General features: G+C 38.9%; 1 protein-coding gene across 2 annotated transcripts in view; it reads right to left on the bottom strand.

Moving 5' to 3' along the window:
• The window catches only part of Il16 (interleukin 16), a 121123-nt gene that overhangs the window by 47722 nt on the left and 60969 nt on the right, over positions 1–12432 (bottom strand). For both annotated transcript variants that reach the window (XM_040274556.2, XM_005320207.5), the window contains exon 3: positions 11143–11251. In XM_040274556.2, the coding sequence (XP_040130490.1) occupies positions 11143–11251 (109 nt within the window). The remainder of the gene's footprint in view (positions 1–11142; positions 11252–12432) is intronic.

The following is a 12432-nucleotide window of genomic DNA, read 5'->3' as shown; positions in this document are numbered from 1 at the left end:
GACAGGCCTATGTGGAAAATTCCCCCAAGGAAAAAATGAGATAAAATGGTAGTTCAGAGAAAATAAAGAATGGACCAAGGTTTGGGGTTTTCTTTTATTTTTAGGATAGGAAAGACTTTAGGTTGCTTATAAGCTGAAGAGAGGAAGCCACTAGCCAGGGTAGGTTGAGAAAAAAAGAGGAGAGAATGAGTGTGACAGAATGTGAGATGCCAAAAGGGAAGTGACAAAAGAGACGGAGGAGTGATGGAAAAGGGAGAGTCTTGGTCCATCGGGGCTCCAAGAGTGACGGAGGAAACATTTCCCAGCCAGGACAGCTGCTCCCAGCAGCGGCTTCAGTACAGGTAGGTGGTCCTCTCCAACAAGGACCAGTGTATCCCAGTGGACCGAGAGAGAAGAAGCCAGAGGATTTAGAAAATCACACTCTGGAAAGGGGGACACATCGTTATGGGTCAGAGTTGGGAGGAGAGCCTGGGGATCTAATCCAAATCTTCCTGCGCGTCATATTTTTCTGGGTGTTTAATAAGAAGGCAGATTTCAGTTCCCTACTCAACCTACTGAGTCCATTCTCCACACTGCCATGGTCAGGGGCAACCTGTATGTTTGTCAGGCTCTCCAGATGAGGTGGACAGCCATCATTAGTTTTGGGGGGAACCTGGTGGAGTTTCCTCTCTTATGCATCAGTGAGGAAATGGAAGCTCAGAGGGCTTCAGAGGAGGAAACAAAGAAGTCTGGACCATAACCCAGGCCTCCAGGATCCCAGTCACTCCATTTCCTGATCATGGCCATGCAATGTTGACCTGCAGTTTGAAGAAGGACAGCACTGCACAGTTTGGGTTCAGAGGAAATAAGGACATGCAAACAGGCTGCAACTTTGGAATGGCTCACAGAGTCAGTCAACTGCAGAGTGATGGGCAAATCTAGCACCAAGATGTCAGGCCACACCTACCTCTGCTTAGGCCCTCTATGATTTAGGCAACCCTCATGCATGGGGGGTGGGGGCTCCTGTTCCTGCTATGGGTTCAGATATGCAGAGAAGCTTTCACATCAAAACAAAAAAAAAAAGATTAAAAAATTTGATGATATAAAGGTTAAGATATCTTAGGTTAAAAAATTAAAATACCAAATTTGAAAAAGTATTTTAAGAAATATTACTTGAAATATTAATTTAACCAAGAGGCTCTTTTAAATAAATGAATGACAATAGAAAACTAGGCAAGCTCAGCAAAAACATATGGTATATATGTTATAAATATATGAAGAAGGTTTTGACCCCACCTGTGTGTGGAGGACCTCTTTTTTGGTTTACTTTATAAAGCAGTGCATCAGTCATGGTTTGAGCAAGATGCAAAAGTCACACTGGGCTTGGATTTTGAGAATTGAACAGAGGGGCAATTTACAGGGGTGGGCAGAGTTAGGAGACTAGCAAGGCCTCCTTAGGTACTGGAAGCTGTCAAGCCAGAGGACAGGAAAGAAATACCCCAGCAGCTCTCTTCCACCACCAGTATACTGTGGAAGTCTCCCAGTGACTGAACTCAACCAGAAATCAGAGGGTGACTCTGTAGGAAGGGGTCAGGTCCCAGGGTACAAGCAGAGCTGGCTTCTCATGGGCATGTAGCCTATGAGGCCACCAGGGTAGTAATTGGAAAAGTCCCAGCTTGGTTTAACACCAGGCTGCTGACATTTGGAAATTCTTAATCGTTCTGAACAGGGCTCCCACATTATCTTTTTATACAGAGTCCCACAAATTATATAACTGGTCCTGGGTGCAAAGCAAGACAGACAGAAACCCAAAATCGGTGGGGAGAAATGGGGACTAGAGAAGAATCTGCATTACAATTATTTTCAAAAATTACACTCCAGTGTGGCCTGTGATTGAAGAAATAGGTATTCACATATATTGCTGAAGGAATATTAGTCACTAAAATTTGGCCATACAGATCTCAAGCTTAAAACTACACCTGTCTTTTGACCCTAAATTTCATTTCTAGGAAATTATACTAAAGGAGGGGGAAAAGTTAAAGTTTATAACTTAAAAAGTTTAAAATAGGATGTTATTAATTTAAGAATGTTGCACCCTACTGCAGAACAATATGAGATATGTTAGTCAGCTTCTCATTGTACATTGCTATTTCATTCAGTAATCAAAGTGCCTGAGAAGAACAACTTAGAGGAGGCCTCACAGTTCAGAGGTTCAGTCCATGGCTGCTCACTCCAGGGCTCTGGGCCTGAAGTGGTGAAGGAGCATCATGGCAGAGGGCATGGTAGGGGAAAGCTGCTGAGATCATGGCAGCCAGGACACAGTAGAGAAAGCCCAAGGAAACAGGGACAAAAGACAAACCCCAAAGGATGAAATATAAACCCCAGGGACCTTCTTCCTCCAGTTATGTTTCTCCTGTCTATAATTATTTTTTTGTTTTAATTAGTTACACATGACCGTACAATGACCTTGACATATCATACATTTGAATCACATGGGATACAATATCTCATTTTTCTGAGTGTACAGGTTACAGAATCACATTGGTCATGCAGTCACATATATACACACAGTAAAAATAAAAATGTCTGCTTCATTCTACTATCCTTCCTAACTCCCCAACCTCTCCCCTCCCATCACTTCTCTCTACCTAATCTAAGGTACTGCTATTCTTTTTGTTCTCCTCACATCTTCTTACGTGTATTTTGTATAACAATGAGGATCTCCTTCCACCATCCATGCAATTCCCTTTCTCCCTTCCCTTTCCCTCCCAACCCTCTTCCCTATGTAGAGGTAATCTTCTTCCCATGCTCTTCCTGTCTTCCCAATTTTGAGTCACCCCCCTTATATCAGAGAAGACATTCAGCAATTGTTTTTTGGGGATTGGCTAACTTCACTTAGCATAATCTGCTCTAATGCCATCCATTTCCCTGCAAATGCCATGATCTTATTATTTTTAGTGCTGAGTAATATTCCATTGTGTATATATGCCACATTTTTTTTATCCATTCATCCATTGAAAGGAATCTAGGTTGGCTCCACAGTCTAGCTATTGTGATTTGTGCTACTATAAATATTGATGTGGCTGTATCCCTGTAGTGTGCTGTTTTTAGGTCTTTTGGGTATAGATCGAGAAGAGGAACAGCTGGGTCAAATGGTGGCTCCATTCCCAGCTTTCCAAGGAATCTCCATACTGCTTTCCAAATTGGCTGCACCAGTTTGCAGTCCCACCAGCAATGTATGAGTGTACTTTTTCCCCCGCCTCCTCACCAGCACTTGTTGTTGTTTGACTTCATAATGGCTGCCATTCTTACTGGAGTGAGAAGATATCTTAGAGTAGTTTTAATTTGTATTTCTCTGATTGCTAAAGATGATGAACATTTTTTCGTATATTTGTTGATTGATTGTATATCCTCTTCTGAGAAGTATATGTTCAGGGGCTGGGGATGTGGCTCAAGTGGTAGCGCGCTTGTCTGGTGTACGTGCGGCCCGGGTTCGATCCTCAGCACCATATACAAACAACGATGTTGTGCCCGCCAATAATTAAAAAATAAATATTAAAAAAATTCTCTCTCTCTCTCTCTCTCTCTCCCTCTATCACTCTCTCTTTAAAAAAAAAAGTGTATGTTCAGGTCCTTGGCCCATTTGTTGATTGGGTTATTTGGTTTTTTTGGTGTTTAGCTTTTTGAGTTCTTTGTATACCCTAGAGATTAGAGCTCTATCTGATTTGTGAGGAGTGAAAATTTGTTCCCAGGATGTAGGCTCCCTATTCACCTCACAGATTATTTCTCTTGCTGAGAAAAAAAACTTTTTAGTTTGAATTCATCCCATTTGTTGATTCTTGGTTTTAATTCTTGTGCTGTAGGTGTCTTATTAAGGAAATTGAGGCCTAGCCCCATGTGATGGATATTAAGGCCTATTTTTTCTTCTATTAGACACAGAGTCTCTGGTTTGATTCCTAGATCCTTGATCCATTTGAGTTAACTTTTGTGCATGGTGAGAGATAGGGATTCAATTTCATTTTGTTGATATGGATTTCCAGTTTTCCCAGCACCATTTATTGAAGATGTTATCCTTTCTCCAGTGCATGTTTTTAGCACCTTTGTCTAATATAAGGTAGTTGTAGTTTTGTGGTTAGTTTCTGTGTCCTCTATCCTGTACCATTGGTCCACCAGCCTGTTTTGGTGCCAATACCATGGTGTTTTTGTTACTATTGCTCTGTAGTACAGTTTAAGATGTGGTATAGTGATGCCACCTGTTTCACTCTTCCTTCTTAGAATTGCTTTAGCTATTCTGGGTCTCTTATTTTTTCAGATGAATTTCATAATTGCTTTTTCTATTTCTGTGAGGAATTCCATTGGGATTTTGATTGGAATTGCATTGAATCTGTATAGTGCTTTTGGTAATATGGTCATTTTAATAATATTAATTTTGCCAATCCATGAGCAAAGTAGATCTTTCCATCTTCTAAGGTCTTCTTCTATTTCTCTCTTTAGGGTTCTATAGTTTTCATTATATAGATCTTTCGCCTCTTTTGTTAAGTTGATTCACAAGTTTTTTTTTTTTTGAGGATATTGTGAATGGGGTAGTTTCCTTATTTCCTTTTCAGAGGATTTTTTTCTGATATACAGGAATGCCTTTGATTTATGGGTGTTGGTTTTATATCCTGCCACTTTGCTGAATTCATTTAATAGTTCTAGAAGTTTCTTGGTAGAGTTTTTTGGGTCTTCTATATATAGAATCATATCATTAGCAAATAGTGCTAGTTTAAGTTCTTCTTTTCCTATATGGACCCTTTAATTTCTTTCATCTGTGTAATTGCTCCAGCCAGTGTTTCAAGAACTATGTTAAATAGCAGTGGTGAAAGAGGGCATCCCTGTCTTGTTCCAGATTTTAGAAGGAATGCTTTCAATTTTTCTCCATTTAGAATGATGCTGGCCTGAGGCTTAGCATAGATAGCTTTTATAATGTTGAGGTAAGTTCCTGTTATCCCTAGTTTTCCTAGTGTTTTTGAACATAAAGGGATGCTGTATTTTGTCAAATGCTTTTTCTGCATCTATGATCATATGGTTCTTATCTTTAAGTCTATTGATGTGATGAATTACATTTATTGATTTCCATATATTGAACCAAACTTGTATCCTGGGGATGAATCCCACTTGATTATGGTGCACGATCTTTTTGATATGTTTTTGTATCCAATTTGCCAGAATTTTATTGAAGATTTCTCTATATTCATTAGAGATATTGGTCTGAAGTTTTCTTTCTTTAAAGTATCTTTGTCTGGTTTTGGAATCAGGGTGATATTGGCCTTGTAGAATGAATTTGGAAATACTCCCTCTTTTTCTATTTCCTGAAATAGATTGAAGAGTATTGGTATTAGTTCTTCTCTAAAGATCTTGTAAAGCTCGGCTGTATATCCTTCTGATCCTGGGCTTTTCTTGGTTGGTAATCTTTTGATGGCTTCTTCTATTTCCTCACTTGGTATTGGTCTAAGTTGTGTGTATCATCCTGACTCAATCTGGGCAGATCATATGACTTAAGGAATTTATCGATGCCTTCACTATCTTCTATTTTATTGGAGTATAAGGTTTCAAAATAATTTCTAATTATCTTCTGTGTTTCTGTAGTGTCTGCTGAGAGCCACAGCCTCGTCGGAATGGCTCCTGGCATTTTGCCAACAGTATTGGTTGATAGATGAGGCATTACTATCCGCCTCAGCTGCTACTTCGGAGTTCTCCTGGGGATTCCCGGGGATTCCCCGAGAGTTCCCATTGGTTGGGGAAGTGCAGGAGGAGGGATTTCCGGAGGAGATATTTCTGGTTGCTGGTTCCTGGACGAGTCACGTGGTTCGGGAGAGTTCCTGGGGAGTGTGTGTGGAGTGTGCTGGTGGAGTTCAGAAATAAAGTTTGTTCCTGCTTCAGTGGCTTGTGATTTGTGCCCAGCCAGACTACAGCAAGTGTCTGTTGTGATATTGCCTTTTTTATCCCATATGCTAGTAATTTGGGTTTTCCCTCTCTCCTTCTCTTCATTGGCATGGCTAAAGGTCTGTCAATCTTATTTATTTTTTCAAAGAACCAACTTTTGGTTTTGTCAATTGTTTCTTTTGTTTCAATTTCATTGATTTCAGCTCTCACTTTAATTATTTCTTGCCTTCTACTGCATTTGATGTTGATTTGTTCTCTTTTTCTAGGGATTTAAGATGTAGGGTGAGGTCATTTATTTGTTGGCTTTTTCTTCTTTTAAGGAATGAACTCCATGCAATGAATTTTCCTCTTAGTACTGCTTTCATAGTGTCCTAGAGATTTTAATATGTTGTGTCTGTGTTTTCATTTACTTCTAAGAATTTTTTAATCTCCTCCTTGATGTCTTCTGTAACCCAAAATTCATTCAGTAGCATATTGTTCATTCTCCAAGGGATGTAGGAATTTTTCTTCCTTATATTATTGTTGATTTCCAATTTCATTCCATTATGATTGGTTAAAATGCATGGTAATATCTCTATTCCTTTGTATTTACTAAGAGTTGCCCTATGGCATAATATATGGTCTATTTTTGAGAAGCATCCTTGTGCTGCTGAGAAAAAAGTATATCCGCTTGATGTTGGTTGATATGTTCTATATATGTCAATTAAGTCTAAGTTATTAATTGAGTTTTTGTGTTCTATAGTTTCTTTATTCAACTTTTGTTTGGAAGATCTGTCCAGTGGTGAGAGAGGTGTGTTAAAATCACCCATGATTATTGTGTTGTGGTCTATTTGTCTCTTGAACTTGAGAAGAGTTTGTTTGATGAACATAGCTGCACCATTGTTTGGGGCATATATATTAATGATTGTTATGTCTTGGTGAATGGTTCCCTTTAGCAGTATGTAGTGTCCTTCTTTATCCCTTTTGATTAACTTTGGCTTGAAATCTATTTTATTTGATATGAGTATGGACACCCCTGTTTGCTTTCGAGGTCCATGTGAGTGGTATGATTTTTCCCAACCTTTCACCTTCAGTCTGTGTATGTTTTTTCTTATCAGATGAGTCTCCTGTAGGCAGCATATTGTTGGATCTTTTTTTTAATCCCATCTTCTAGCCTATGTCTTTGATTGGTGAGTTTAAGTCATTAACAGTTAGGGTTACTATTGAGATATGGTTTATACTTTCAGCCATGTTTGTTTATTTTTAATATTTAACTTGATTTGTTTTTCCTCTATGATTAGTTTTTCCTTTACTGTATTACCTCTCACTGTTATTTTCTTTGTTATTTTTCATTTCCTCTTCATATAATGTTTTGCCAATGATGCTTTGAAACGCTGGTTTTCTAACTGCAAATTCTTTTAATTTCTATTTATCATGGAAGGTTTTTATTTCATCTTCAAACCCGAAGCTTAATTTTGCTGGATACAAGATTCTTGGTTGGAACCCATTATCTTTCAGCAATCTGTTCCAGGATCTTCTAGCTTTCAGAGTCTGTGTTGAAAAATCCACCGTTAACTTCATTGGTTTACCCCAAATGTAATCTGCTTCTTTTCTCTTGTGGATTTTAAAATTCTCTCCTTGTTCTGTATGTTGGGAATTTTCATTATAATGTATCTTGGTGTGGGTCTCTTGTGGTTTTGTACATTTGTCATCCTGTAGGCTTCTAGGATTTGGGTTTCCATTTCATTCTTCATGTCTGGAGAATTTTCTAAAATTATTTCATTGAAGAGGTTGCTCATTCCTTTGGTTTGGACCTCTATACCTTCCTGTATCCCAATAACTCTTAAATTTGGTCTCTTTATGTTATCTCTTTATTTCTTGGATGTTCTGCTCGTGGTTTTTTATCATCCTTTCTGAGCTGTCTACGATCTTTTCTAGATAATGTACTCTGTCTTCGTTCTGGTGTTCTGACTTCTAAGTGTTCTACCCTGCTGGTAATACTCTCATTTGAGTTTTTAATTTGGTTTATTATTTCCTTCATTTCCAGGATTTCTGTTTGTTTGTTTGTTTGTTTGTTTTGTTTTGTTTTTGTATAACCTCTATCTCCCTGTAGAGTTGATCTTTTGCTTCTTGGATTTGTTTATGTAATTCACTGTCAAAGTGATCTTTCATTGTATGCATTTGCTGTCTAAAGTCCTCCCTAAGACTCCAGATCATCTGACCATGTATATCTTGAAATCTTTATCTGATATTTTTTCTGCTGAAGCTATTATCTCCTCTATTTTTTAGTTGTCCTGCATTGTTTGTGGCCCTTTATTTCCTTGTTTTTTCATGTCTCTCACATTTCTTTCCAGCTGTATGTGACTGTTTTGTTATTATTTTTCTCCTATAAATTAGTATTGCTCTTGTATAGTTCCAAGATCTTTCCTTTGTGATGGGAGACAATGTCTAGAGATTTGGATTTAATTATAGTTTAAAATATATTCATTAGCTTCATCAAAGACATACAGATTCTGGTGTCATACAGAGAACTGAGGTTCCGGTGTAGGACTTTATGTTTAGGGAGAAAGATGTGGGGTATGGGGGTTAATATATCAGCTACTTTGGAGGAGAACTCTAATGAAGGGGGTTATTAACAGGAGATAGACAGGAGTTATTTTAGGGTGGCTAAATGCAAGAGAGGACAATAAGAAGCATAGAAAGAACTACCTATTTGCATTTAGTAATTTACACGTAGTAGAAATAGTAACACTTGGGAGGTTGGGAGAGGAAGAGAAGGAGGGAGAAAAGTAAAAAGAAAAGAAGAAGAAAAAAGAGAGGAGAAGAGATAGAGAAAAGGGAATGAAAAAAGAGAGAGGAAAAGAGAGAAGAGAAAGATAAAAAGAAAAAAGGAAAGAAGGAAAAAAAATACACTCTTAGAATTCTATTTTCTTCTCTTCCATTAGGTGGCGTTGTGTATTCCAGGTTGAGTCACTACCCTCAGGGTGGGGGAAGCAATCAGTGTGAGGCAGCTCTCCCTCCCCTGCCGGGTGCCTCTCCAATCCCAGTCTCTTTGGGTTGCTCCCAGTCTCTATGTCCCTCACTTCTCCTGCCCATCAGGCCCCAATTGCTGGGACTCTTCTCCACAGCCCCGGGTTCACTCTGGGCATGCAGCGCCCTGGCCACCCTGCACTCCTGATCAACTGAGCGCTACCTCTGTGTTGGGTAGTCACCAGGTCATCACAGCTGTGGAGAGGGGCAATTGGAAACCAGCAACCTGTTCTGTCTGTATTCCTTCTGATAGCCACACCCACAGAGAGAGCTGGCAAGAAAGGTTTTGGGTTATCACAGCTGGGGGAGTGGGAGTTGGAGATCAGACACCTTTTTAGTTTCACTCGGCTCTGCTATTCACGCCCACCAAAAGCTGGTGTGAAAGGTTTTGAGTTATCACAGCTGGGTGGGGGGGCTGGGACTCACACACCTGTTCTAGTGCCAATCTCACTGTCTGCTACATCCGCCAAAAGCGGATGTGGTAGATTTTCCAAGATGGCGGCCACCCGATTCCGCACCCGCGTGTCTGGTGAGGTGGAGGGGGCTAGGCTGTTCGTCCACTGTGTCCCGAGTGTGGTCCTCGGTCTAGTGCCCTGCAGTGACGTGGGTCTAGTCTGGCACGCTCTAATCTTAGAGGATCTGTAAGCCTGCATCTCTATGCTGCCAGATCTCCGTGGTGCTCAACTCCACTTATCTGCAGCGGGTTCCCAGGCTCTATTTTGACATTTCTTGTGCAGTGTTCAGAGCTTGGTTTGGTGACCCACAAGTAAGGCCTGTGCGTTCTGCGCTGCCTTCTGACTGCGACGACTAGGCCGCAAGTGGGGACCACCTTCCATCTGCGCCAACCGGGCTGCAAGTGGGGACCCCACCTGTCTACAATTAACACTTAGTGCTGTAGTCCATTCAAATTATTAGTCCATCAAATGGATTAACCCACTGATTAGATTGCAGCTCTCATAATCTAATTTCACCTCTGAACGCTTCTTGATTGTCTCACACACAAGCTCTTCAGGACACCTTGTTTTCAAGCCATAGCAAGAGGTTCAGAGATTTTAAAGGACTTGTCCAAAGTCACATCAATACTTAGTTCTAGGAGCAGGATTCAAATTTAAGTGCATTGTTTCTCAGATGAGAGCCCTTAACTACCATACACCAGTCCACTATCTCGTTTATAGTTATTCTAGATCCATATGGATTGGTCCCAGAATCCCCATGGATACCAAAATCTATTAATGTGTTTCTATCCTTTGCATAAAATAGGGTAGTATCTCCATATAACCTGCACAATCTTTCTGTAAACTTTAAATAATCTCTAGATTATTCATAATACAATGTAAATGCTATGTCAATCCTTTTTAGGGAATAATAACAAGAAAAAATTCTACATATTTCAGTGCAGATGTAACTTTTCTTCAAATAATTTCTATCTACGAATATGGTGGCACACTGTATTTCCTTTAAGATGTTACAACTTCAAACAAAATTTCACTTACAAACTCAGCAATGTGGATTATGTTAGCAAAACACTGAGAATAACTTAAATATCTAGTAAGAGTAGATTGTGCATGTTCATACAATGAAATGACATACGTCTACTAAAAATAGTGTTTACAACAGATTTCCCAATGACATGAGAAATAGATATAGATGCATGTGCCTAATTTTCCTATAGGCATATATAGGAATAACTGAGAAATAATTGAAAGTGTCAGTATAGATTATTTCTAATATTATAATTTGATGTGATTTTAACTTCTTCAAACTTTCATGCATTCTTCACATTTTCCTGACTTTTATATAAATGCTATTCTATTTGCAGCAACGAAGAATCATGAAGTCTTCAAGCCTCAACCCCCATCATGTTACAGATGGGGTGACAGAAGCCCTGGGAGACAGAGTGGCTTACTCAGGATTAAGGAAATGTCAGAAATCAGAATAAGAGTAACCCTTTTTCTCTTATCCTCCAGGCCCAATCTTTTCAGCAAGGCAGTAGGAGCCTAGCTAGAAGACGAGTTTACCACAGAAAACTCAAAAAGCCAATGCAGAGCCCTCTAGCTGACCAGGACCTGCACAAGCCAAAAAGAATGCTCTCAGAGAGGCAAGCAGGCTGCCATCTTGGTTTGGTCCAACTGGATCAGAAGAGATCCACCCATCCCAAATCTCCCCTCATCATTGATATTCAAAAGCACTTAGGCCCTGTTCCTGAAGATGTTTTGATGAGACACTTACTGGTGGAGTTGCTTCGTGTCCTTTGGTGGCAGGCTTTAGGAAACAGGAAGTTACTACTTTGTGCTTCTACTTTTCCAGGCTTTTCTTTAGAGGAAGTTGTGGAAGATTCCTGCAAAACAATACCTGTCTTTTATTCAGCAGGTTAAAATTAAAAATGTTGATTAGCAAAATAGGGTTTCACTATTAATCATGGAAGTACTGGTTGGGTGGTCTGTCTCCCTTTCTAAATTACAGGCAATACAAGGGTAGGGATTCAGGATTACTGTCATCCTTCCATTCATAGAAATGCACTCATTCATTTAACAGGTGATATTGAATGAATAGATATTACATAAATATTTAATTAATGCAATAAATATTGAGTAAATTTGTCACCCATTAGGTGACAACTTCTTTGTTAGACGTGGGAGATGTTCAGAGAGCTGAATGAAGGCTCATTTGCCTGCCATCTACTAAATAGCAAGGAAAAGCCTGGCCATGAACAAGAGAGACAAGAACATTGACCTTAGAGAAATGGCATTTTAGCAAAGGAAGACAGACAGTAAATAAGGAAACAACTAAAGGTGAAAAATAATTGTAGAAAATGATAATTGCAATAAGAAAAGAACTAGAGAGTTACATGAACAAGGTGACTGGGATCTATGGATTAGAAATGATGAGGAGTATGTTAGATTATTCTGAGATTTAGTAATAGTCATTCACAAAATACTTGCTAACTGAATGTTATAGAAATAGACTTTAAAATATTGAATGTCCAAGTATACTTATGAGTATTATGATTTTACTATATTGCTAATTTATATCTGCAAGGATTTAATCTGTTGTTTAAAATTTATTTATTTATGCATTACAATTCTTAATACACCATTATATCATAATTTATCATGTCTCTGATTATATATAAGGAAAGATTTAATTTAAAACTTTAAAAAAAAAAATCAATGTTCCTAGCCTGGCATGCTGGTGCTCATTTGTAACCCCAGCAACATGGGAGGACAAGGTGGGAGGATTGCAAGGTGGAGGCCAGTCTTAGCAATTTAGCAAGGCCCTAAGCAAATTACTGAGACCCTGTATCAGAAAGAAAACTAAAAATGGGCTGGGGATGTATCTCAATGGTAAAGCACCTCGGAGTTCAAACCCCAGTATCATTTTTTTTTTAAAAAAATGTAATTAGATTAAATTTGCTGTTTCTCTTATACTTTTTTCACCATATCAAATTGAACAAATTTTCTTCACTTCTTTCTTTCTATACTAATAATCCTGTACTAATAAGTGATTAAGCAATATATT

This window comes from Ictidomys tridecemlineatus, chromosome 5 (assembly GCF_052094955.1).
Source record: "Ictidomys tridecemlineatus isolate mIctTri1 chromosome 5, mIctTri1.hap1, whole genome shotgun sequence".
Taxonomy (NCBI): domain Eukaryota; kingdom Metazoa; phylum Chordata; class Mammalia; order Rodentia; family Sciuridae; genus Ictidomys; species Ictidomys tridecemlineatus.
The sequence above is the reverse complement of the archived record's forward strand: the minus strand, read 5'-3'. Positions and strand labels throughout refer to the sequence as shown.